This window comes from Scyliorhinus canicula, chromosome 11 (assembly GCF_902713615.1).
Source record: "Scyliorhinus canicula chromosome 11, sScyCan1.1, whole genome shotgun sequence".
Lineage (NCBI taxonomy): Eukaryota > Metazoa > Chordata > Chondrichthyes > Carcharhiniformes > Scyliorhinidae > Scyliorhinus > Scyliorhinus canicula.
In genome coordinates, this window is record NC_052156.1 from 102,681,442 (window position 1) to 102,703,478 (window position 22,037).

Here is a 22,037-nt window from a genome sequence, read left to right on the forward strand (position 1 = left end):
TGATTGGCAGCAGGAACCCAGCTATAGGAGCTCCTGACTCTAGAGGGGGTGTTTAATTTCTGTACCCACCCCAAAGAGGAGGCCTTCAGCTTTCCATCACCACTGTACCACAAGGAGCAATGGCCTTGGGCCTTCACCGGGGTTCAGTGATGACACAGAAGGGTCAGAGTAAATGGCAAGGGGAGTGTGGTTTTCAGGGGATCCCTCCTTCAATGGCACTCAATGCCTGATTAAGAACCCACCATCCAACCTTTGGTTTGCCTGTTGGGTCTCCCTGCATGAGGAGACCCCACCCACCGCTGGGCAGCAGGATGTGGTACTAAGGTGGACTTTAATTGTCCATTTATAGGGCCTCAATTGATATCCTGTGTGAAGCTCCCCACAGTAATAGGTGCTATATAAATGCAAGTCTTCCTTTGTTTCTTTCAGCCTGTCACTGACTGACTGGATCCTGACTGGCTCCTTCTTTGGTTCATTGTGTTCTCTGTTCATTTTCTATAACAGGTCCATGGGAAGTGTATCTGTCAGCACAATACTGTGGGTGAACACTGTGAAAGGTGTGATCCTTTGTATAATGACCAGCCGTGGAGGCCTGCCGACGGCAAGAGGGGAACCGCAAACCAGTGCCGGAGTAAGTTATGAAATGGCTGCAGTTCTCTGCGATCTTTTCAGAGACAGCATTGAGGGGATTTACTGGAATAGGAACAGGGATGAGGGAGCTCAGCAATGTGGAGACTGAAAAAAATGGGAATATTTTCCTATAACAAAGGAGAGATTTAATTGAAGCATTCAAAACCAAAAAGAGCTTTTTTTTAGAGTAGATGGGGAGGCACTCCCTCCAGAGGCAGGGAGGTCGGCAACCAGACGGACACAGATTGAAGGGTGTTGGGCAAGAGATGAGGAGAAAATAATTTATGCAGCGAGTTATAATCTGGAATACACAACCCGAACAGCCGGTGGAAACTGGTTCATCAGTTTCATTGAAAAGAGAATGGGATAAATATTTGAAAAGGGGAACTTTGCAGGGCCACAGAGAGAGAGAGCACAGTGATTGGGACTGATTGGATCGCGCTCTCAAACAGCCAGTACGTAGTCTTACAACACCAGGTTAAAGTCCAACAGGTTTGTTTCAAACACTAGCTTTCGGAGTGCAGCTCCCTGAGGAAGGAGCAGTGCTCCGAAAGCTAGTGATTCGAAACAAACCTGTTGGACTTTAACTTGGTGTTGTAAGACTTCTTACTGTGCTCACCCCAGTCCAGTGCCAGCATCTCCACATCAAACAGCCAGAACAAACATGTTGGGCAGAATGACCTCCTTCTGTACTTTGAGATTCTGAGAAGCAAAGGTTGAAGCGGGAACAACTGGAGAGAGATGTAAGGATAGATCCCAAATATACGTGGAATAAATTGGTGAATAGAGTGTTGAGGGGCATTAAGGGTAAAGAAGGTGTCCGCCTTAACTCTGGCCGGACTTTTCCTGCTGTTCCTGCCAGCGGGATCATTCGGTCCCCCCGCAGGTATTCTGGCGGTGGAGAAGTGCAAACAACCCTGTTGAGAGCGGCAGGATCAGGTGATCCCGTTGGCGGCCAATGGCAGGCCACCTCCACCACGGCAAAACAGGGCAGCGCAAGGACAATCTGGCCTACGGTCCAAAATCCATCTCACCACCGTCACCCCCACCTCACCACATTGGCTAGTGCCCTACCACCAGCTCACCATCGTGACCCCCACCTCACCACGTTGGCTAGTGCCCTATCACCAGCTCACCATCGTGACCCCCACCTCACCACGTTGGCTAGTGCCCTATCACCAGCTCACCATCGTGACCCCCACCTCACCACGTTGGCTGGTGCCCTATGACCAGCTCACCATCGTGACCCCCACCTCACCACATTGGCTAGTGCCCTACCACCAGCTCACCATCGTGACCCCTGCCTCACCACATTGGCTAGTGCCCTACCACCAGCTCACCATCGTGACCCCACCTCACCACGTTGGCTAGTGCCCTATCACCAGCTCACCATCGTGACCCCCACCTCACCACGTTGGCTAGTGCCCTATCACCAGCTCACCATCGTGACCCCCACCTCACCACGTTGGCTGGTGCCCTATGACCAGCTCACCATCGTGACCCCCACCTCACCATGTTGGCTAGTGCCCTACCACCAGCTCACCACCCTGACCCCTGCCTCACCACATTGGCTAGTGTCCTACCACCAGCTCACCATCGTGACCCCTGCCTCACCACATTGGCTAGTGCCCTACCACCAGCTCACCATCGTGACCCCCACCTCACCACGTTGGCTAGTGCCCTATCACCAGCTCACCATCGTGACCCCCACCTCACCACGTTGGCTAGTGCCCTATCACCAGCTCACCATCGTGACCCCCACCTCACCACGTTGGCTGGTGCCCTATGACCAGCTCACCATCGTGACCCCCACCTCACCACGTTGGCCAGTGCCCTACCACCAGCTCACCATCGTGACCCCTGCCTCACCACATTGGCCAGTGCCCTACCACCAGCTCACCATCGTAACCCCTGCCTCACCACATTGGCTGGTGCCCTATGACCAGCTCACCACCCTGACCCCTGCCTCACCACATTGGCCAGTGCCCTACCACCAGCTCACCACCCTGACCCCTGCCTCACCACATTGGCCAGTGCCCTACCACCAGCTCACCACCCTGACCCCTGCCTCACCACATTGGCTAGTGTCCTACCACCAGCTCACCATCGTGACCCCCACCTCACCACGTTGGCTGGTGCCCTATGACCAGCTCACCACCCTGACCCCTGCCTCACCACATTGGCTAGTGTCCTACCACCAGCTCACCATCGTGACCCCTGCCTCACCACATTGGCTAGTGTCCTACCACCAGCTCACCACCGCGCCCCCCACATGCAAATGGCAGTGAGCAGCATTGGGGAGGTGATGTGTTATCTTTCCAGACCCCGGGGAGCTGCGGTGAAGCCTGCCGGTTCCTTCCGGTGATGGGACTGGGCCCTGCTGTGGCCAGCTCTCCCTCCGAGAACTCGCCCTCTGAAGGCTTGAGACTCAGCGCCCTGACCAGAGGTCACACTTACCATCTTGACCTGTTGTCCCCTGACCATCAGAGAACTTTGTAAGTGATTTTATTTTTTTATTTTTTAAAAATAATTTTTATTGAAAATCTTTTACAAAACATATAACAACAAACAGTAACAAACAAAAATAAAACAACATAATAAGCATAACACCCCCATGACCGTAGCAACGCATATATTGAGCCCCCCCAGCCCCCCAAACCCGGTAAACAACAAGAGAACTTGAAAATAAATTAAATTAAATAAACATAGTCAACAACCCCCCCCCCCCCGCGGGCATCAGACAGCTGAGGGACCTGTTTATTGATGGGAGGTTTGCGAGCCTGGGGGAGTTGGAGGAGAAATTTGGGCTCCCCTCGGGGAACATGTTCAGGTATCTGCAGGTAAAGGCATTTGCTAGGCGGCAGGTGGAGGGATTCCCTTCGCTTCCCGCGAGGGGGGTGAGCGACAGGGTGCTTTCGGGGGTCTGGGTCGGAGAGGGGAAGATATCTGATATCTACAAGGTTATGCAGGAGGCGGAGGAGGCGTCAGTAGAGGAGCTGAAAACAAAGTGGGAGGGGGAACTGGGGGAACAGATCGAAGACGGGACATGGGCTGATGCCCTGGAGAGGGTTAATTCTTCCTCCTCGTGTGCGCGGCTTAGCCTCATCCAATTCAAGGTGCTGCACCGGGCCCACATGACTGGGAAGAGGATGAGTAGGTTCTTTGGGGGTGAGGACAGGTGTGTCAGGTGTTCGGGGAGTCCAGCGAACCATGCCCATATGTTCTGGGCATGCCCGGCACTGGAGGAGTTCTGGAAGGGGGTGGCGAGGACGGTGTCGAGGGTGGTGGGATCCAGGGTCAAGCCAGGATGGGGACTCGCGATTTTTGGGGTTGGGGTGGAGCCGGGAGTGCAGGAGTGCTAGCCTTTGCGTCCGTAGTAGCCCGGCGAAGGATCTTGCTACAATGGAAGGATGCGAGGCCCCCAAGCGTGGAGACCTGGATCAATGACATGGCAGGTTTCATTAAGCTAGAGAAGGTCAAATTCGCCCTGAGAGGGTCGGTACAAGGGTTCTTTAGACGGTGGCAGCCTTTTCTCGACTTTCTGGCTCAACGATAGGGTACGGGGACAGCAGCAGCAGCAACCCGGGGAGGGAAAAGGGGAGGGAAAAGGGGGGGGGGGCCGACAATGACTATGTTTGTTTATTTAATTTTAATATTTTTAAAGTTCTTTTGTTGTTCATTAGGGTTGGGGGTGTGGGGGGATGTGATACATGCGCCGATACGGTCTGGGGGTGTCACAGTTATTATGGGCTATTTTGTTGCATTTCATTGTTTGTCGTTATGTTTTATATTTTCTGTAAAAAATTCCAATAAAAATTATATTTAAAAAAAAACAACCCCCCCCCCCCCCCCCCCCCCCCCCCGCCCCCCTGGTTGCTGCTGCTGCTGACCTAGTTCCCTATCGCTGAGCCAGAAAGTCGAGGAAAGGCTGCCACCGCCTAAAGAACCCTTGTACCGACCCCCTCAGGGCGAATTTGGCCTTCTCCAGCTTAATAAAACCCGCCATGTCATTGATCCAGGTCTCCACGCTTGGGGGCCTCGCATCCTTCCATTGTAGCAAGATCCTCCGCCGGGCCAAAACACCGGCCTCTCTCGCCTCCTGCAGTCCTGACTCCACCGCAACCCCAAAAATCGCGAGTCCCCAGCCTGGCTTGACCCTGGATCCTACCACCCTCGACACCGTCCTCGCCACCCCCTTCCAGAACTCCTCCAGTGCCGGGCATGCCCAGAACATATGGGCATGGTTCGCTGGACTCGCCGAACACCTGACACACCTGTCTTCGCCCCCAAAGAACCTACTCATCCTAGTCCCGGACATATGGGCCCGGTGCAGCACCTTGAATTGGATGAGGCTAAGCCGCGCACATGAGGAGGAAGAGTTAACCCTCTCCAGGGCATCCGCCCATGTCTCATCCTCGATCTGCTCCCCCAGCTCCCCCTCCCACTTAGCCTTTAGCTCCTCTACTGACGCTTCCTCCACCTCCTGCATTACCTTGTAGATATCAGATACCTTCCCATCCCCGACTCAGACCCCTGAAAGCACCCTGTCCCTCACCCCCCTCGCGGGCAGCAAAGGGAATCCCTCCACCTGCCACCTAGCAAACGCCTTTACCTTCAGGTACCTGAACATGTTCCCCGAGGGGAGCTCAAATTGCTCCTCCAACTCTCCCAGGCTCGCAAACCTCCCGTCAATGAACAGGTCCCTCAGCTTTCTGATGCCTGCTCTGTGCCAACCCTGAAATCCCCCATCAATGTTCCCCGGGACGAACCAATGGTTCCCCCTTAGCGGAGCCTCCAACGAGTCCTCCACTTCCCCCCTATGTCGCCTCCACTGCCCACCAGTGTAGCCACCACCACCGGACTCGTGGTATACCTCGTAGGAGGGAGCGGCAACGGCGCCGTTACCAGGGCCCCCAGGCTTGTGCCTCCACAGGACACCATCTCCAACCTTTTCCATGCTGCCCCCTCCCCCTCCATCACACACTTGCGCACCATCGACACATTGGCCGCCCAATAATACCCCGAGAGGTTGGGTAACACCAGCCCCCCACCATCTCTGCCCCATTCCAAGAAGACCCTCTTCACCCTCGGGGTCCCATGCGCCCAAACAAAGCTCATGATGCTGCTAGTCACCCTCCTAAAAAAGGCCCTAGGGATAAGGATGGGCAGGCACTGAAAAAGGAACAAGAACCTCGGGAGCACTGTCATTTTAACGGACTGCACTCTACCCGCCAACGATAGCGGCACCATGTCCCACCTTTTAAATTCCTCCTCCATCTGCTCCACAAGCCTGGTAAAATTAAGCTTGTGGAGAGTCCCCCAACTCCTGGCCACCTGCACCCCCTGGTACCTAAAACTCTTCACTGCCCTCTTAAACGGGAGCCTACCAATTCCCTCCTCCTGATCACCTGGGTGCACTACAAACACCTCGCTCTTGCCCAGATTCAGCTTATAGCCCGAGAAGCCCCCAAACTCAGCCAACAGCTCCATCACCCCCGGCATTCCCCCCACTGGGTCCGCCACATACAGCAGCAGGTCGTCCGCATACAGCGATACCCGATGTTCCTTCCCACCCCGCACCAGACCCCTCCACTCCCCGACTCCCTCAATGCCATAGCCAGAGGAAAAAGCAAGGGGGACAGGGGGCACCCCTGCCTGGTCCCACGGTAGAGCCTGAAGTACTCTGACCTCCTTCCATTAGTAGCTACACTCGCCATCGGGGCCTCATAAAGCAACCTCACCCATTTGATGAACCCCTCCCCAAATCCAAACCTCTCCTGCACCTCCCAAAGGTACCCCCACTCAACTCTATCAAAGGCCTTCTCTGCATCCAGCGCCACCACTATCTCCGCCTCCCCCTCCACCGCCGGCATCATAATAACATTTAGCAATCTCCGCACATTCGTGTTAAGCTGTCTTCCCTTGACAAATCCTGTCTGATCCTCATGTATCACCCCTGGCACACAGTCCTCTATCCTGGTGGCCAGGATCTTCGCCAGCAACTTAGCATCCACATTGAGGAGCGAGATTGGCCTGTATGATCCACACTGCAGGGGGTCCTTATCCCGCTTTAGGATCAAAGAAATCAGCGCCCGTGACATCGTCGGGGGCAAAGCCCCCCCCTCCCATGCCTCATTGAAGGCTCGCACCAACAGGGAACCCACCAGGTCCGCATACTTTTTATAAAATTCCACCGGGAACCCATCCGGCCCCGGCACCTTCCCTGACTGCATTTGACCAATCCCCCTGACTAGCTCCTCCAACTCAATCGGCGCCCCCAGCCCCTCCACCAGCTCCTCCTGCACCTTTGGGAAACGTAGCCTGTTCATAAAGCTCTCCATCCCCCACCCCCACCGGTGGCTCCGACCGGTACAGTTCCTCGTAGAAGTCCCTAAAGACCCCGTTCACCTCTGCCCCCTTCCGCACCACATTCCCACCCTTAGATTTTATTATTATCAATCAGGTTGTGTCCGTGATGAATCTGAAGAAGGGCTTGGTCCTGCTTTAGCCTTTCCTCGCCCCTCACACCTAATAATAATGATCTTTATTATTGTCACAAGTTGGCTTACATTAAGGAAAGAGGTATATAGAGGAATTGGAGCAGTATTGGCACAGGGAATTAAGAAACTGTTTGGAGGATAAACTCATGGACTGTTCAGTCTGAATGGTCGATTCCTCAGTTGAAATCTGGCTGGGATATTGCAGTTCCCCCCATGGCGAGTTTTCCCGCAGCCGAGGCGGTCCGCCATTGGCCGGCGGCGGTAAGTCCACCGCGTTTTGCCTGGTTGGCCTATGCTGTCGCCGCGGTACCCGCTGTTGGGAAGGGGAGGTTCACCTTCGGCGGGACCAGAACATCCCGCCAGAGGGAAGCGGTGGAAAAACCCTCAACCTGCGTGGTTGAGGGAAAACTCTAAGTGCGGCAATGATCAATCATTTCACTCAAACAGTCATGTTTGTTCCAACAAGGGCAGCACGGTGGCGCAGTGGTTAGCACTGCTGTCTCACGGTGCCCAGGTCCCAGGGTCGATCCCGGCTCTGGGTCACTGTCCGTGTGGGGTTTGCACATTCTCCCCGTGTGTGCGTGGGTTTCGCCCCCACAACCTAAAAAATGTGCAGGGTAAGTGGATTGGCCATGCTAAAGTGCCCCTTAATTGTAAAAATGAATTGGGTACTCTAATTTTTTTTTTAATGTTTGTTCCAACAAGTTTTAACTCCATCTTGTTGATTTGAAAGGATTTTAAATCCCCTTCCTTTCCCCTTGTGTCAGAATGCAAGTGCAATAACCACGCAGGCAGCTGCCATTTCGACCTCAGTGTGTGGTTGGCATCGGGGAATCACAGCGGAGGAGTGTGTGATAACTGCAAACACCACACAGCGGGGCAGCACTGCCAGCGATGCCAGTCAGGCTTCTTCAGGAACCACAATGTCCCTCTCTCTGCCCCAGACACCTGCCTGGGTAAGATCATTTCTGCCTCTAACATTCGCGACATCTGTATTGATTAATCTCTGAATTCTGTCCGAACCGCTTCCTGAATTTCAAAAGTGTTCCGACACTACATTAATGTGACTAACCCAGGCAATCCTCTCACTTTATTATCTGCAACTTAATATCTAAGCAGGTGGAAGTTGATCATTGGAGAATGAATGGCTATCGTTACAGGTGATAGAATGATAATCTTTCATGGATGTCAGGGAGGACCTAGGTGGGCTCTTGGCAATAAATGGCAGAAATTGGAATGCCATGGATAGGTGGCATAGATGGGCCGAATGGGGCTGGGTTGGAACTGGTCTTTGCCTGGATCATGTCTTGAAATGGATACAAAAATAATTTGGGGTAAAAGGAGCTGCTGATTGGCTGTGGCACTCCTCCCTGAAGCTGTGGCGGTTCACAGTGGAAATATAACAGAGAGGAAGACCGGACTTACCAGACAGGGAAAACCCCAGCTCCACCTCGTTCACTTTCAGCCATCCTGATAGTCCCATGATGCAATACTGGAGACGTTGACCAGTCAGAACAATCTCTACTAGTCAGTGTACAAGGGAGCCAAACACAAGGAAAGGGAAACCCAGCAGTGGGGAGCTTTTGGGAACCATTGATTCAAAATCACACATTCCTGTCAAATGTGTTCGACTCACCCAAACAACAAGGTCAACAACATATTGACACTGCACCTCCAACATGACAACTCATCCCAGAGTGCTTCACAGGGAAATTATGTAGCAATATAAAACAAACCCAGGCATGTCAGGTGATAGTACGTCAGGTAACCAAAAGCTTGGTCAAAGAGGTAGGTTTAATGGAAGGTCCTAAAGGGAGGAAAGCGAGTTAGAGAGACAGAGAGGTTTAGAGAGGAAACTCCAGAGGATGGGACCCAAGCAGCTGAAGGCATGGCCACCAATAGCCCATATTTTACGTCATGCCTCAAATTACACCAATACTGGATCTGGAATTATGTTATTTGATGAAGGACAGCAAGAACTCCCATTTATGGAGCATCTTCCATGGAATAAAAGTTCAGCAAAGATAAATTCCATGGGCCGGGATTCTCCAAACTCCAGTGTTTCACGCCGGCGCCAATGGGCCTCTTGGCCCAGCGATTCAGCGGCCCACAGGGAGCCAGCGCGGCGCTGGAGTGTTCCATGCAGCTCCGGCACTGATTCGCGGCCCTGCACTGCTGGCGCGGGTCCGCGCATGCACGTGGTGGGCATTTCCGTGTCAACGCTGCGCAATATGGCATAGCGACTACAGCGGGCCCACGCGGAAGAAGGTAGCCCCCCCCCCCCCCCCCCCCAGATCACATGCGCTCGCCGATCAGTAGCCCCTGATCACAGGCCTGGCTGTCGTCGAGGCCCCCCCGCCGGAGTCTGATACCCCTGCCCTCCCACTAGGATGGCCACCGCAGCCGCAGGTCTGAGCTCTCGCCGGGTGGTACCATATGTGAACCACGCTGACGGGACTTGGCGGAACTCAGCCGGTCGTCCGTGGAGAATCGCTGCAGGGGCCTCTTTCAATGGCCCCCAACCGACGTCACATCGACTGCGCACGACTGGCGCCAATTCTCAGGTCGCCGGGGAATCGTGTCCTAGCGTTGCGGGAATTTTCGGCGTCAACGGTGATTCTCCTACCCTGCTCGGAGAATTGACGCTCCCAGAGACGTGCAACTGGAAATGATTTTCTCACATTGATTTTTAATGTTGGTTTTTAACAGTTATGTCAAGAGCACCCACAGCACACAGAGAGCAGAGTGTTCAAACTAATTCAATTATACCAACAGTCAGAGGCAAATACAATCCCCAAATTGGTTCCCCCCTCCTCCATCCATAGTTCCCAGGGCAATAGCTTAAAGAAGATGGGGGTGGGGGAGTTATTCCCAGTGTCTTGGCCAATATTTATCCTTCAATCAAAGTCACAAAAAACAAATTATCTGCTCATTCTCACATTGCTGTGGGATTTTGCTGTGTGTTAATTGGCTGCCACATTTCCTACACTACAACAGTGGCCAGACTTCAAAAATACTTCATTGGCTGAGACATGTGGTAGCCATGAAGATCACTGTAGAAAGTCTTTCTATTTGTTCATAAGGGGCAGCACGGTAGCATTGTGGATAGCACAATCGCTTCACAGCTCCAGGGTCCCAGGTTCGATTCCCCACTGGGTCACTGTCTGTGTGGAGTCTGCACATTCTCCCCGTGTCTGCGTGGGTTTCCTCCGGGTGCTCCGGTTTCCTCCCACAGTCCAAAGATGTGCAGGTTAGGTGGATTGGCCACGCTAAATTGCCCTTAGTGTCCAAAATTGCCCTTAGTGTTGGGTGGGGTTACTGGGTTATGGGGATAGGGTGGAGGTGTTGACCTTGGGTAGGATGCTCTTTCCAAGAGCCGGTGCAGACTCGATGGGCCAAATGGCCTCCTTCTACACTGTAAATTCTAAGTAAATATGTGGGTGTTGCTGGCTGGACCTTCATTTTCATTGCTCATCCCTGATTTCCCTTGAGAAGGTGAACCGGTGAGTCCATGTGGGGTAGGTACACTCACAGCTTTGCTAAGGAGGGAATTCCAGGATTTTGACTCAGCGACACTGACAGAAAGGCCGATATATTTCCAATTCAGGACGGTGAGTGGCTTTGAGGGAACGCCCAGGTGATGGTGTTCCCACTTATCTGCTTCCCTTGTCCTTTTAGGTGGTAGAGGTTGTGGGGTTTGAAAGGTGCTGTCAAAGGAGTCGTGGTGAGTTTCCGCAGTGCATCTTGTAGATGGTACGCACAGCTGCTGTTGTGTGTCAGTGGTGGAGGGAGTGATACTTGTGGATATGGTGCTAATCAAGTGGGCTGCTGTGTCCTGGATTATGCCGAGCTTCTTGAGTTTTGTTAGAGCTGCACACATCCAGGCAAGCGGAGAATATTCCATTACGCTCCTGACTTGTGCCTTATGGATAGTGGACAGGTTTTGGGGAGTCAGGGGGTGAGTGACTCACCACAGGATTCCCAGCCTCTCACCTGTTCATGTAGCCACAGTATTTATGGTCCAGTTCAGTTGCTGGTCAATGATAACCCACCCAGGATGCTGATGGATACACTGAAAGTCTTCTTTTTATTTGTTTGTCTGCAGCTTGTATGTGCCACCCTGCCGGCTCTGCCATCTTGCCTTTACAGCCCCACACCCACTGTGACTCCGTGACTGGTGACTGTTTGTGTAAACCTGGCGTGGCTGGGCCCCACTGTGACAAGTGCATGCTGGGATACTGGGGTCTTGGAGAATATGGCTGCCGACCATGTGACTGTGCGGGGAGCTGTGATCCTTATACCGGCGACTGTACCAGCAGGTGGGTACATGGAACCTTAGCTCAGCTCAATGGAAAGCAAAAGATGAACCAGCTTAGAAGGCATAATTAGTATATTTTTCCAAAACTGTGGGTTGCAGGTGCTGCACTAGTGACTCCGATGCCCTGAGTTCAACTCCCAGGCTAGATCAATAATTGCAGGAATCTTTGGAAGGTCTTCAGGGAAAAATTATAATTGAAAGCTACTGGAATGCTGTAAACACTGAATTATTTAATGGATGTCCCTCAGAGAGGAGAACCTACCATCTTTAGTCTGGGCCAGCAGCACTCCATTCCTATGTGGTTAATTCTTAATGTTCCCTGAAATACGGAGGCACAGTGGTTAGCACTGTTGCCTCACAGCACCAGGGACCCAGGTTCAATTCTGACCTTGGATGGCTGGTTGTGTGGAGTTTGCACTTTCTCCCTGTGTCTGCGTGGGTTTACTCCAGGTGCTCCAGTTTCCTCCCACAGTCCAAAGATGTGTGGGTTAGATGGATTGGCCATGCTAAATTTCCTCTTAGTGTACAAAGATTTCCAAGTTAGGTAAGGTTATGGGTAGATGATGGAGGAGTGGGCCTGGGTGGGTGATTTGTCAGAGGGCTGGTGCAGACTTGATGGGCTAAATGGCCTCCTTCTGCACTGTAGATATTCCATGAAAACAGCTCAGCATAACGGGCAGTGAATGCTGTTGTTTGGGGTATCAGCCACATGGAGAAGATCATTCAGTCCCTCAAACCTCTTCCTCCATTCATTTCGATCATGGCTGAGCTGTATCCTCCCATCATCCCCACCCCCACCCCTCCCCAACACCATGAGCATGTGAACAAACAAACTGATTGTGTGATGTGCCGTGTAGAACCCAGACCCTCTGCTCCCCTTCCACCCATGTCCCCCCATCACCCTACAGGGGAAGAATTCCCCCCACTCTATCCCAAACTGTGAGGCCAACAGGAGCAGGAAGTGGGACGGTTAGATTTGTAGTACAAGTCAAAGACAAGTTTGAATGCAGGCTTTATTAAGAGAACCTTGGGATGCGGGGTGGGAGTTATGGCCTTCAGGTTGATGTCCAATTGGAGTGCATCATGTCCAAACCAGTTCTTCTGGTCGGGGTTTGGGAGTCAGGCTAATGGCCTGAGAGACTTGGTAAAGGAAACAAGCCAGAGGGTAACTGCTGCTTCTGGAAAGGGATTGCATCATGAGCCAGTAGCCATTGAAGAGAAAACTAATATATGAAGAAAGTAGTTGATGATACTGACATGTCTTCATTGAATCTGCCAGCGCTGCTGACAGAAACTGGTATCACCGGCCTGCAGACAGGGCACAGAACCAGGGCCTTTCCTCTGCACTCACGGGGAGAGAACTCAGCTGGGACTGGGAGGACGAGCAAGGTTTCTCTGCACTTAGACATTCAGGTAAGAAACCTTATTCTTCACACTTCATATCAGGATCTTCACCGAAGATCCCAGTTCACTGTTGTCATGATATGCAGCCACACACATAATGATATACAGGCCGGCACAGACAAGCAGCTAATGGACACAGAGAACAGGACATGACCAATAATTAGGCAGGACACTCAGGGGTGGGATTGGACTATAAAAGACACGAGGCACTCACACTCCACCTCTTTCCACTGATGAACATCTAAAGAGTCAGTCAAAGGTGTTGTTACAATCTCACACCTCCACCACGTGGCTAAGAGCTAGTCTGGTTCAGTCAGACAGAGTAACCACACTTCAGTTAGCAGAGAGTCGAACTCACAGAGAACTGTGCTAACTGTGCCATGAGTTCAATAAAACTAACTTCAAGGTCTGGAGTATCTTTTTGATCTAAGCTGCATCCAGTTGCAGCCAGTGTTATACCAGTGTACCTAACACAACTATTATTGCCGCAAGTGCAGGTTTGTGTTTTATGTGACTCTGAGTGGTAATACTGATAGTGAGCATTAAGACCTTACAACACAGAGACCATTCGATCCAGCAGGCCTGTGCTAACTCTTTGAAAAAGCTATCCAATTCGATCCACTACCCTCTGCTCTTTCCACATAGCTCTGTAACTTGTTTCCCTTTCAAAGTATTTATCCAGTTCCCATTTGGATGTTATTATTGAATCAGCTTCCGGGACATAACCATTTGCTGCCTCTGCATATGAAAGTTTCTCCTCATCTCCTGCCAGAACCTTCTGTCAATTACCTGAAACCAGTGACCTCTAATTGACCTCTGCCATTGGGAAGTGTTTCTCATCATTTTGTCTATCAAATCCCCTCATGGTCATAGAATCCCAACAGTGCAGAAGGAGGCCATTCAGCCCATCGAAACTGCACCGACCCTCCGAAAGACTACTCTATTTAGGTCCACACCCCCCCCCCCCCCCCCCCCCCCCCCAGCTTAACCCCATAAACCCGCACATTGATCATGGCCAACCCACCTAACCTGCACGTCTTTAAACTGTGGGAGGAAACCCACGCAGATATGGGGGGAATGTACAAACTCCACACAGTTACCCATGGCCAGAATCAAACCTGGTTCTCTGGCGCTGTGAGGGAGCAGTGTTATCCACCATGCCAGCTCCAGTAAATGTACTCTTAACCTTTTCTGCTGTGAGGAGAATTAGTTACATTGTTTGTTGTGGTAACGTCCCATTTATTTTTGAATATAATCAAAGATGATACACTGGCAGAATGATTGGACCCATTTCGTAACCCCTTCGCAGTGAGTTATTAATCTCGGTTTGTTTGTTGATGCCAGAAGAGGGAATTGGAAAAGGCAGACGTTGGCTGTGGAGGCCTGAAATCAAGGTGTGTTCATAACCTATCGGTTCAGGAATGTGTACGTGTAAATAATGGGCAACAGGCACACACAAACGCACAGAGAGACAAACAGGTAACGATTGCTTGCTGCATCGAGCGTGTTGCAAACAGCCATGGTGTGACTAAGTATTGCAACTCTCAGCGTTCCCTTCCTACCAACTGTCAGGTTGTCACCTGTGAGAGGTAAAGGACCAGATTGTTTTTAAAAATAAGGAAATTAAACCAAGTTCCAGGAGGTCATGGTGACCATGAGGGTGAAACCCTTTGTTCCACTCTTGACCTTCAGTACATCAGCAGCAGTGAGGAGTTCCCCTAGCTCCTCATCAGGCACTGGAACCAATCCACACTCACAACATGAGCCAATAACAATCCTCCACGCAAAGAAACCTCTGGGTAAAAAAAACCTAACCTAGTCCTGGCTTCATGTAATTTAGACCCAAGACACCCTGTTTCCCTGCACTACCTAGTTTATAGATCTGTTCAAACAGGTGCAGCCCAGTGTGCAGAATGGTAACAGTGACCGTGAGTAGGGTGGTTGAGACCTGAAATGATGTGGGCGACGATTTAACAACGGCTTGAGCGAGAGCTGGTAGATGGTGGGAGAGACCTAAATCGGGAACTGCGTTGGGCGGTGATCGGTTTGTGTTCTAACCGGCCCGCCCCGGTTGGCAAGAAATGAATCCTGCCTCAGCGTGGCTAGAAACCAATAATCACCAATTAAAGCCAATCTCCAAACCGTTAATGGGAGTGATCCCTCTATCCCTCTATCTAACGGCCCCCCGTGATCTAACCACCACCGCAGCACGCGGTCGTGTGGGCGCCGATTAGTCACCCTTTTAAAAACGTGAAGCTGGTGGAATGGCTGCTGTGGGATCAGAAGAGGTCAGTAGCCATCGCCAATCCCGACAGTGAGCCCGGGGACACTGGGGGTTGCTGCCAAAGTGCTCAAGTGGGGTGGGGGACGCCTCGGTCAGGTTTGGGGTGGGGGGGTTCGCCATCGGTGAGGGGGGGGGGGGGGTGATCACCCCTGGGCTGGGGGAGGGGGAGTGTCTGCCATGCCATCCCCTGGATCCTGTGTACCCATAATGGGGGCAACCTCAGTTCCTGCCTATCTGTCCCACCGACTACCCATGATTCCCACTGACCATGGTCACATAGCTGAGGGACATTGCTAAACGGTAATGGGCAATTGTAGTAAAGTGAGCAATTCACAACTCCCAAGTTGATCCCCGTGGGTAGGTGTGCCATGTCGCAGGTTGGGGTTATTGGCTAGAATCACAATCATAATGTGAGGCCTGGACATTTTGCCTAAATACTCGAGGCCTCAACACCACAGATGCAGCAGCCAACATCCGAACACCCAGGGGTTGGTCCTCAGCACTGGGGACATTCCCGCGACCAGAGAATGGGACTGTGCACTGGTCAGGGAACCAGTGCCTGGTCCAGGTAATGTTACGAGCCAGTGGCTGGGGTATAAGGCTGGGGTCCGCTGCCCAGGGGGTCCTGCTGCGGCCGGGGGTGCAAGAATAGGGTGTGTTGGATGGCACCCTGAGGGATGGCGGAGGCAGGGTGAGGACGGGGGGTGTCAAATTGGACTGGAGGGCCCCAGGGTGGAAGGCACCATTAGATGTCGGTCACTCGCCCTCTCCAATTCCTTCCGGATATAACACAAGATGGATAATATCTTGGACCCCGCGGAAGCTACCCTCGCGGTGCAGCTGGCAGGCCAAGCAGCCAGATGCCGGAGAAGGCAGTGGCCCATGGGCAGGGCCCCGCCCCACACCCTGTGGACCCGGCCGCCCATCAGGCCAGTGAGGGACCCAGAGGGGGAAGTTGCTGATGGCCCAAGGTGTACAGGTATCGCAGGTCCTTTGAACAGATGGCTCCGCCTCAACAAGGGGACGGTACGGTACCTGTGCCATGTCCGTGGCACCGAGTAGAGGAGTTGGATGCCCGCTCCAGGTGGCCATCAACGTCACCGCAGCACTGAACGTTTATGCCTCAGGGTCATTCTGGGCTCGAGCAGGGACTTGTGGGCTGTAGCTTGTGAAATGCAGCAAAAGTGCATCCATGAAGTCATGGATGCCATGTTTGCCTGGGCAGCTCCAACATAATCTTTGACCTAGGCCAAGTCCACCAAGACGCCTGGCAGCAGGATTCACCACCATCACCGGGATGCCCCCAGGTCCAGGGGGTAATAGATGGCACGCATGTCATCTTGCGCACACCGAGCGTCAGGGAGTGCCCTTTACCAACAGGAAGGGGTTCCACACCCTGAACGTCCAACTGGTGTGCGACCACCACCTCCGATCATGCATGTGTGTGCATGCTTCCCAGGGAGTGTGCACGACAGCTACATCCTGAGGCAGTCGGACATCCCCAGGCTCTTCGAGGGCCACCCCAGGATGGCCGGTTGGCACTTGGGGGATCAGGGGATTAGGACCTGTCTAATGATGCCAGTACGGAGGGTGGTGACTGATGTGGAGACCCGATAGAAGGAGGCCCATGCAATCACCCGGACTGTAATTGAGGAGTGTATTATACTGCTCAAAATGCAGTTCCAATGTCTCGACTACTCCGGTGATGTCCTGCAGTACACTCCCGAGAGGGTCATCACTTTGTGCCCTCCACAACCTGGCACAGCAGTGGGGTGACTTGCTGAAGATGGAGGGGGAGGAACATGCGGCCATCTCGCAGGAGGATGATGAGGTGCCGGAGGTGCTGGAGGATGGGCCCGGGAGGGCCCACAGCCGGAGTTTGGAGGGCAGGCGGGAGTGGCATGACTCTGGCAAGCCTGGAGGGCCAGTGAGGCCCTCATCCTCATCTCCTTCTCATTGGACGTGGCTTCTCACCACCCCCAACACCACCTTTTTCCACCCTCCCATCACTGCAGGCTGATGGGCCTGTGTTAGCACTGTCAACGGGTCAATGTCAAAGGCAGGGGGGTGATGATAACCCAATGTGAGCTGAACACTGGTGCTCCTCAATCTATGCTGTGGTTTGCCTCCTGCCTGTCTGCTGAGTGTGCACTCACACCCATGACCTGCTCATGGTCTGCCTTGCAGAGGATGCGGGAATCCAGGACCACCATGCATGGGGACTGGGGCAGGGGCTTGGAAGTCAGCCCGCATTGCGGAGTAATGTGCCAGAGGCTTCGCATGTTTTGGGTGCAACATGTTTTAATAATTAACAATTGTGACCCCAACTGCCCCTAGCCCCCGATGGTGTCAGCCCCCTTCCCCACCCCTTCCCCACCCCTTCCCCGCAGTGCCCTCTCAGTGATCCTCGACCTGCTTAGCCTTCCGTGCTCTGCCACTATGTCTAGGTGTGTCTCCAGGATGCACATTAGAGGTGGAGGTAGCCTGCGCTTATCCCATAGCCTTCGATGGCCCTGGCGGCTGTCCTCTGGGGGTCCTGGGGCCAGAGGGTCCAGGTCCACTTACTGGCGGCAAATGTCTTGTCATACCACCCTGTTTTGGGTGCTGATTCAGAGACACGCCGGTGTCAGTTCTCTACATAGTAGTTAGGCCCCCTAGCCCCCATCCGCCTCACACTCCAGCCATTCCCCATTCTTCCTCCATACCTCCCTAACCCCATGCATTCTACATATACACTCACCCAGTATCCACTATGCACAGAATTAACAAGCTGTATAATAACACTGGGAGGTTTTGGAAATGTTCATGAAATTAAAAAAACAATCAGTGTTGAAAGCTCCAGGGGCTGGTTTAGCTCACTCGGCTAAATCGCTGGCTTTTAAAGCAGGCCAGCAGCACGGTTTGATTCCCGTACCAGCCTCCCCGGACAGGTGCCAGAATGTGGCAACTAGGGGCTTTTCACAGTAACTTCGTTGAAGCCTACTCGTGACAATAAGCAATTTTCTTTTTTTTTCATGTCAGTTGAAGAAATTGCCGTGTTAAAAGCTCATAAAACTATCAAACACATAGCCATTGAATCTTTCCTTGAAAAAACACTTTCCCCTTTCCGTGCTCTTCAATCTATCAAAATAAGCAAAAAAACATTCACAAACCTCTTCAAAACATTTAATCCTAATTCTTCCCCATAAGACTGTCGATAACCTAAAACACACATTTCCCTCCACAGCTGTGTCAACACCCACTGTTGATTGAGTCTTAACTCGGTGAGGTTTGGACTGAACTGTGCTTTTATAATGGGATTTTATTGCACAGCTAATTTAAAACATCCACACAGCACCATAGTATAGTCTTTGAAATTGCCTGGCCAGATATCCAACCAACTGTTACTTTTTTAAAACAAAGACTCAATGGAGTTTCAATCAAGAAGTTTGGAATCTGTTCAGCTTTTTTCAATGTCTCAACAAATCTCTGGACTTAATGTCAAACTCAAAGCACAGTGTCTAGATGATTAATTTAATTCAGACTTCCAATACTGTTGAATGCATAAAAGTGCTTTATCTATTCGATACAGTACTTTAATGCATGTGAATACTTACTGTTGGTCACTTATCTTTTAAGGATAGAGCCTATGATCAATCACTGCATTAAAAACAAAGTTAAATAATCATACACCATGAAATTATGACATTTAATGTTGGCAAGACCGTTTAAACTTGCCTGTCTAAAGGTTTCCGACTCTACAGCAGACTTCCCCGAGGTTCACAAATATACTTCCCTGATGTGGTTCCTGGTTTGCAACAGGCTCGATGCAATAGGCAATAATTTCATGTTTGTCTCTCTGTGTGATTGTGTGTGTCCATTGAACCCACCCTGATTTCAGGCTTCCACAATCAAATGTCTGTCATTTTGAATTCCATCTTCTAGCATCAACAACCAAACTGGGATCAATAATTTATCGCAAGGAGGTTGTGAGACGGGCCCCAGTCTTCAGGAATCCTCCTGCCTCAATGAAAATTTGCAGAAGGCACTTAAATGAGGAACTTCAGGTCACTTTTACATGAGCGGCAGGTCATGACCCCCCCCCCCCCCCCCACCCAGGAAAATGGTGTCTTGTCAGGAATGACCTGGCAAGTTTAAAATTGGGGCCCCGTATGCCTATTGACGCGCATTCACTCAGCGTCAGGAGGGGAAAGTCCAGTCCAGTGTTTCTGTCAGGAATATTTTTTTCCCTCAATTTGTTTAGTGTCCCATAAAGACTCAGACACACAAATGGGCCTAATGCTTTTCCCTCATAGCTCACATTTTGAATTGTTTCTTTCAGGAAAGTGTGAGTGCAGAAACCAGATCTTGGAAAATCCCAAAGTATTCTGCGATATGAAGTACACATTTGGTGAGTTGTGGAGACAGTCGTATCATTAATCAGTCCTCGAGATTCAGAATACAGAAGTTGTTCCCAACAGGGATTGCAGTGCGGAGATCCATGGGCAAATCTTCTCATCCGCCCCATTTTGGGGGAAGTGTGTGGGGAATTGCACCGCCAGGGGCTGCTCGTACCAGGCCCCAGCAGAACTCTCACCAGCTGCAGTCCTCTGGGAGGCCCTTTGGTTTTTGAAAATAATTGAATCCAGATGTGCTTGGATTTCTGGGATACCGGGCTGGATTTTTCCTAGGCTTACAACTGCTGGGATTCCTTCAGCTTGGGGCAGTACATAAACATCTCATGGGCGGTGGGGGTGGCAGACGTGTGCTGCTTGACATGTCTACAGTCGATCAGAGCTGCCAGGGCCAGTGAAGTCACCCTGAGATGCAGGTGATCCCATTCCCAACTCTGAAGGATGGCATCTTCGGGTTTGAGTGCCACTCCACCTCGGTTCCATTGACGGAGTGCAGACACCCGCAGAACCTAATTGTCACAGGTTCCATAACAGCCCTTGTGCAAACTATTTGCCCAACGTTGACACAACCAGGACATTCTGGAAGTGAGGAGACCTGGAGACCTGTGCTCTGCATTGCCTGATTAAGGTTCCAGAACTGAACTGGCTTCACTCCTGGTTTACCCCGAATCCATACGCTGGTGGGGGATCCTTCTCCTCTACTTCACTAGACTCCTGTTTTGTTGATCAAATCCACCGTAAATCAGGGAAAAGGGTCCCAAAGGTCCACCACGAGCGGGAGCTACCAAATAAGCGATCACTTACTCCATGGACGCCACGGAAGTCACTCCTGGTTTACCCCACACACTATGGTTTGCCAATCTCAGGTCAGTTACATGGGGACACCAGAATAGATTCCCTGCGATTGACCACCTTTAATCCTACTCGGAGAGCCTGTGTGGAGATCGCTCTCTATCCCAACCTGGTGATGATAAAGAATTAATGTGGTTGTGACTGAGAGACTAATCTAGAGATGTTGGCATTTAAATCAGGTGAATATGAAGATCAATACTAAAAGCTGACCAAAGTAGTCAAGGTTTGAGAGCAATAAATTGCATTTATATGGGCGGCACAGTGGCCTGGGTTCGATCCCGGCCCCGGGTCACTGTCTGTGTGGTGTTTGCACGTTCTCCCCGTGTCTGCGTGGGTTTCACCTCCACAAACCAAAGATGTGCAGGCTAGGTGGATTGGCCACGCTAAATTGCCCCTTAATTGGAAAAAAAAAATTGGGTACTCTAAATTGTTTTTTAAATTGCATTTATATAGCACCACCAACAAATGGAAAACATTCCCAGGTACTTCCGATGGTTTTGATCATGGAGCTGACAGGTGTTGTACCAAAGAATACAAGTGGTGACGAAGAGTTTGCTCAAAGAGGAAGGTGTTAAAGATTATCTTAAAGGAGAAGGAAGACGTAGAGATGGGAAGAGGTTGAGGGAGGGAATTCCAGAGCATTTGACCTTGGCAGTTGTAGATACAGCCCCCAATGAGGGGAGACAGGAAGTGGGTTGCAGGGACATCAAATGAATGCAGAGGCCCCTGGTGTGGAGGTGGCTGCAGGGGGGTGGTGGTGGTGGTGAAGTTGTGGGTGGGGCAGGGGCAGTCGGGCTGGAGAAGGTTGCAGAGATGAGGGAAGGGTGAGGCCATGATGGGGTTTGAACACAAGGGTAAGAATTTTAAAAATGGGAGCATTAGAGTTGTGGTCAACAAAGACAGATGGTACGGGTAAGCAGGACTTTAGCTTAGGGTAGGGTATGGGCAACACAGTCCAGCCTGTGTCCTCAATCCTAATGGACAGGGAAAAAAATCCCAACTACAATTTTTTAAAAAAATCTAATGTTTTGTTTGGGAGGAAAAAGCAACTTTGGCCAAACAATTACAGAATGATTTTTTAAAATGATTTCCGAAAGTGACAGATAAAATCTATTTGATATTCCTGATGGAATTCAGCAAGACTAAAACATTTCCTGGTTCTGATTTTCCCATCGTTTACCATTAATGAGATTCCAAGAGTGTTTCCATCAGTACATTGCGACAGGACTTGGTAATATCCCTCAGTACTGTGTTTGGAAAAGATCCTGTAGATAGTTGATAATTTGTCTGGAGTTCCTGCTATGAACTCACAAACACAACAACTGCACGGGTTGGTCCTTAGAGATACCATATATACTCGTGTAAAAGTCAGTCTCGAGTATAAGTTGACCCCATGATTTTTGGCATATAAAATACTTTTATTTTTCATATACCTCAAAACTCGACTCACATTTCTCAGGGTTTCAGAACCAAAATATAATCCTGGAAATGTTAATCTTTCAATTTCATTGTAGAGTATAGAGAAATACAGCACAGAACAGGCCCTACGGCTCACGATGTTGTGCCCAACGTTTGTCCTAGGTTAATCATAGAATTTTGGACACTAAGGGCAATTTATCACGGCCAATCTACCCAACCTGCACATCCTTGGACTG

General features: G+C 51.2%; 1 protein-coding gene across 1 annotated transcript in view; it reads left to right on the forward strand.

Annotated features, from left to right (window-relative positions):
- The window catches only part of ntn4 (netrin 4), a 163,367-nt gene that overhangs the window by 127,709 nt on the left and 13,621 nt on the right, over positions 1 to 22,037 (forward strand). Inside the window, exons 4-8 of the mRNA XM_038812203.1 lie at positions 505 to 631; positions 7,898 to 8,086; positions 11,236 to 11,449; positions 12,728 to 12,861; positions 19,458 to 19,526. Of these exons, the coding sequence (XP_038668131.1) occupies positions 505 to 631; positions 7,898 to 8,086; positions 11,236 to 11,449; positions 12,728 to 12,861; positions 19,458 to 19,526 (733 nt within the window). The remainder of the gene's footprint in view (positions 1 to 504; positions 632 to 7,897; positions 8,087 to 11,235; positions 11,450 to 12,727; positions 12,862 to 19,457; positions 19,527 to 22,037) is intronic.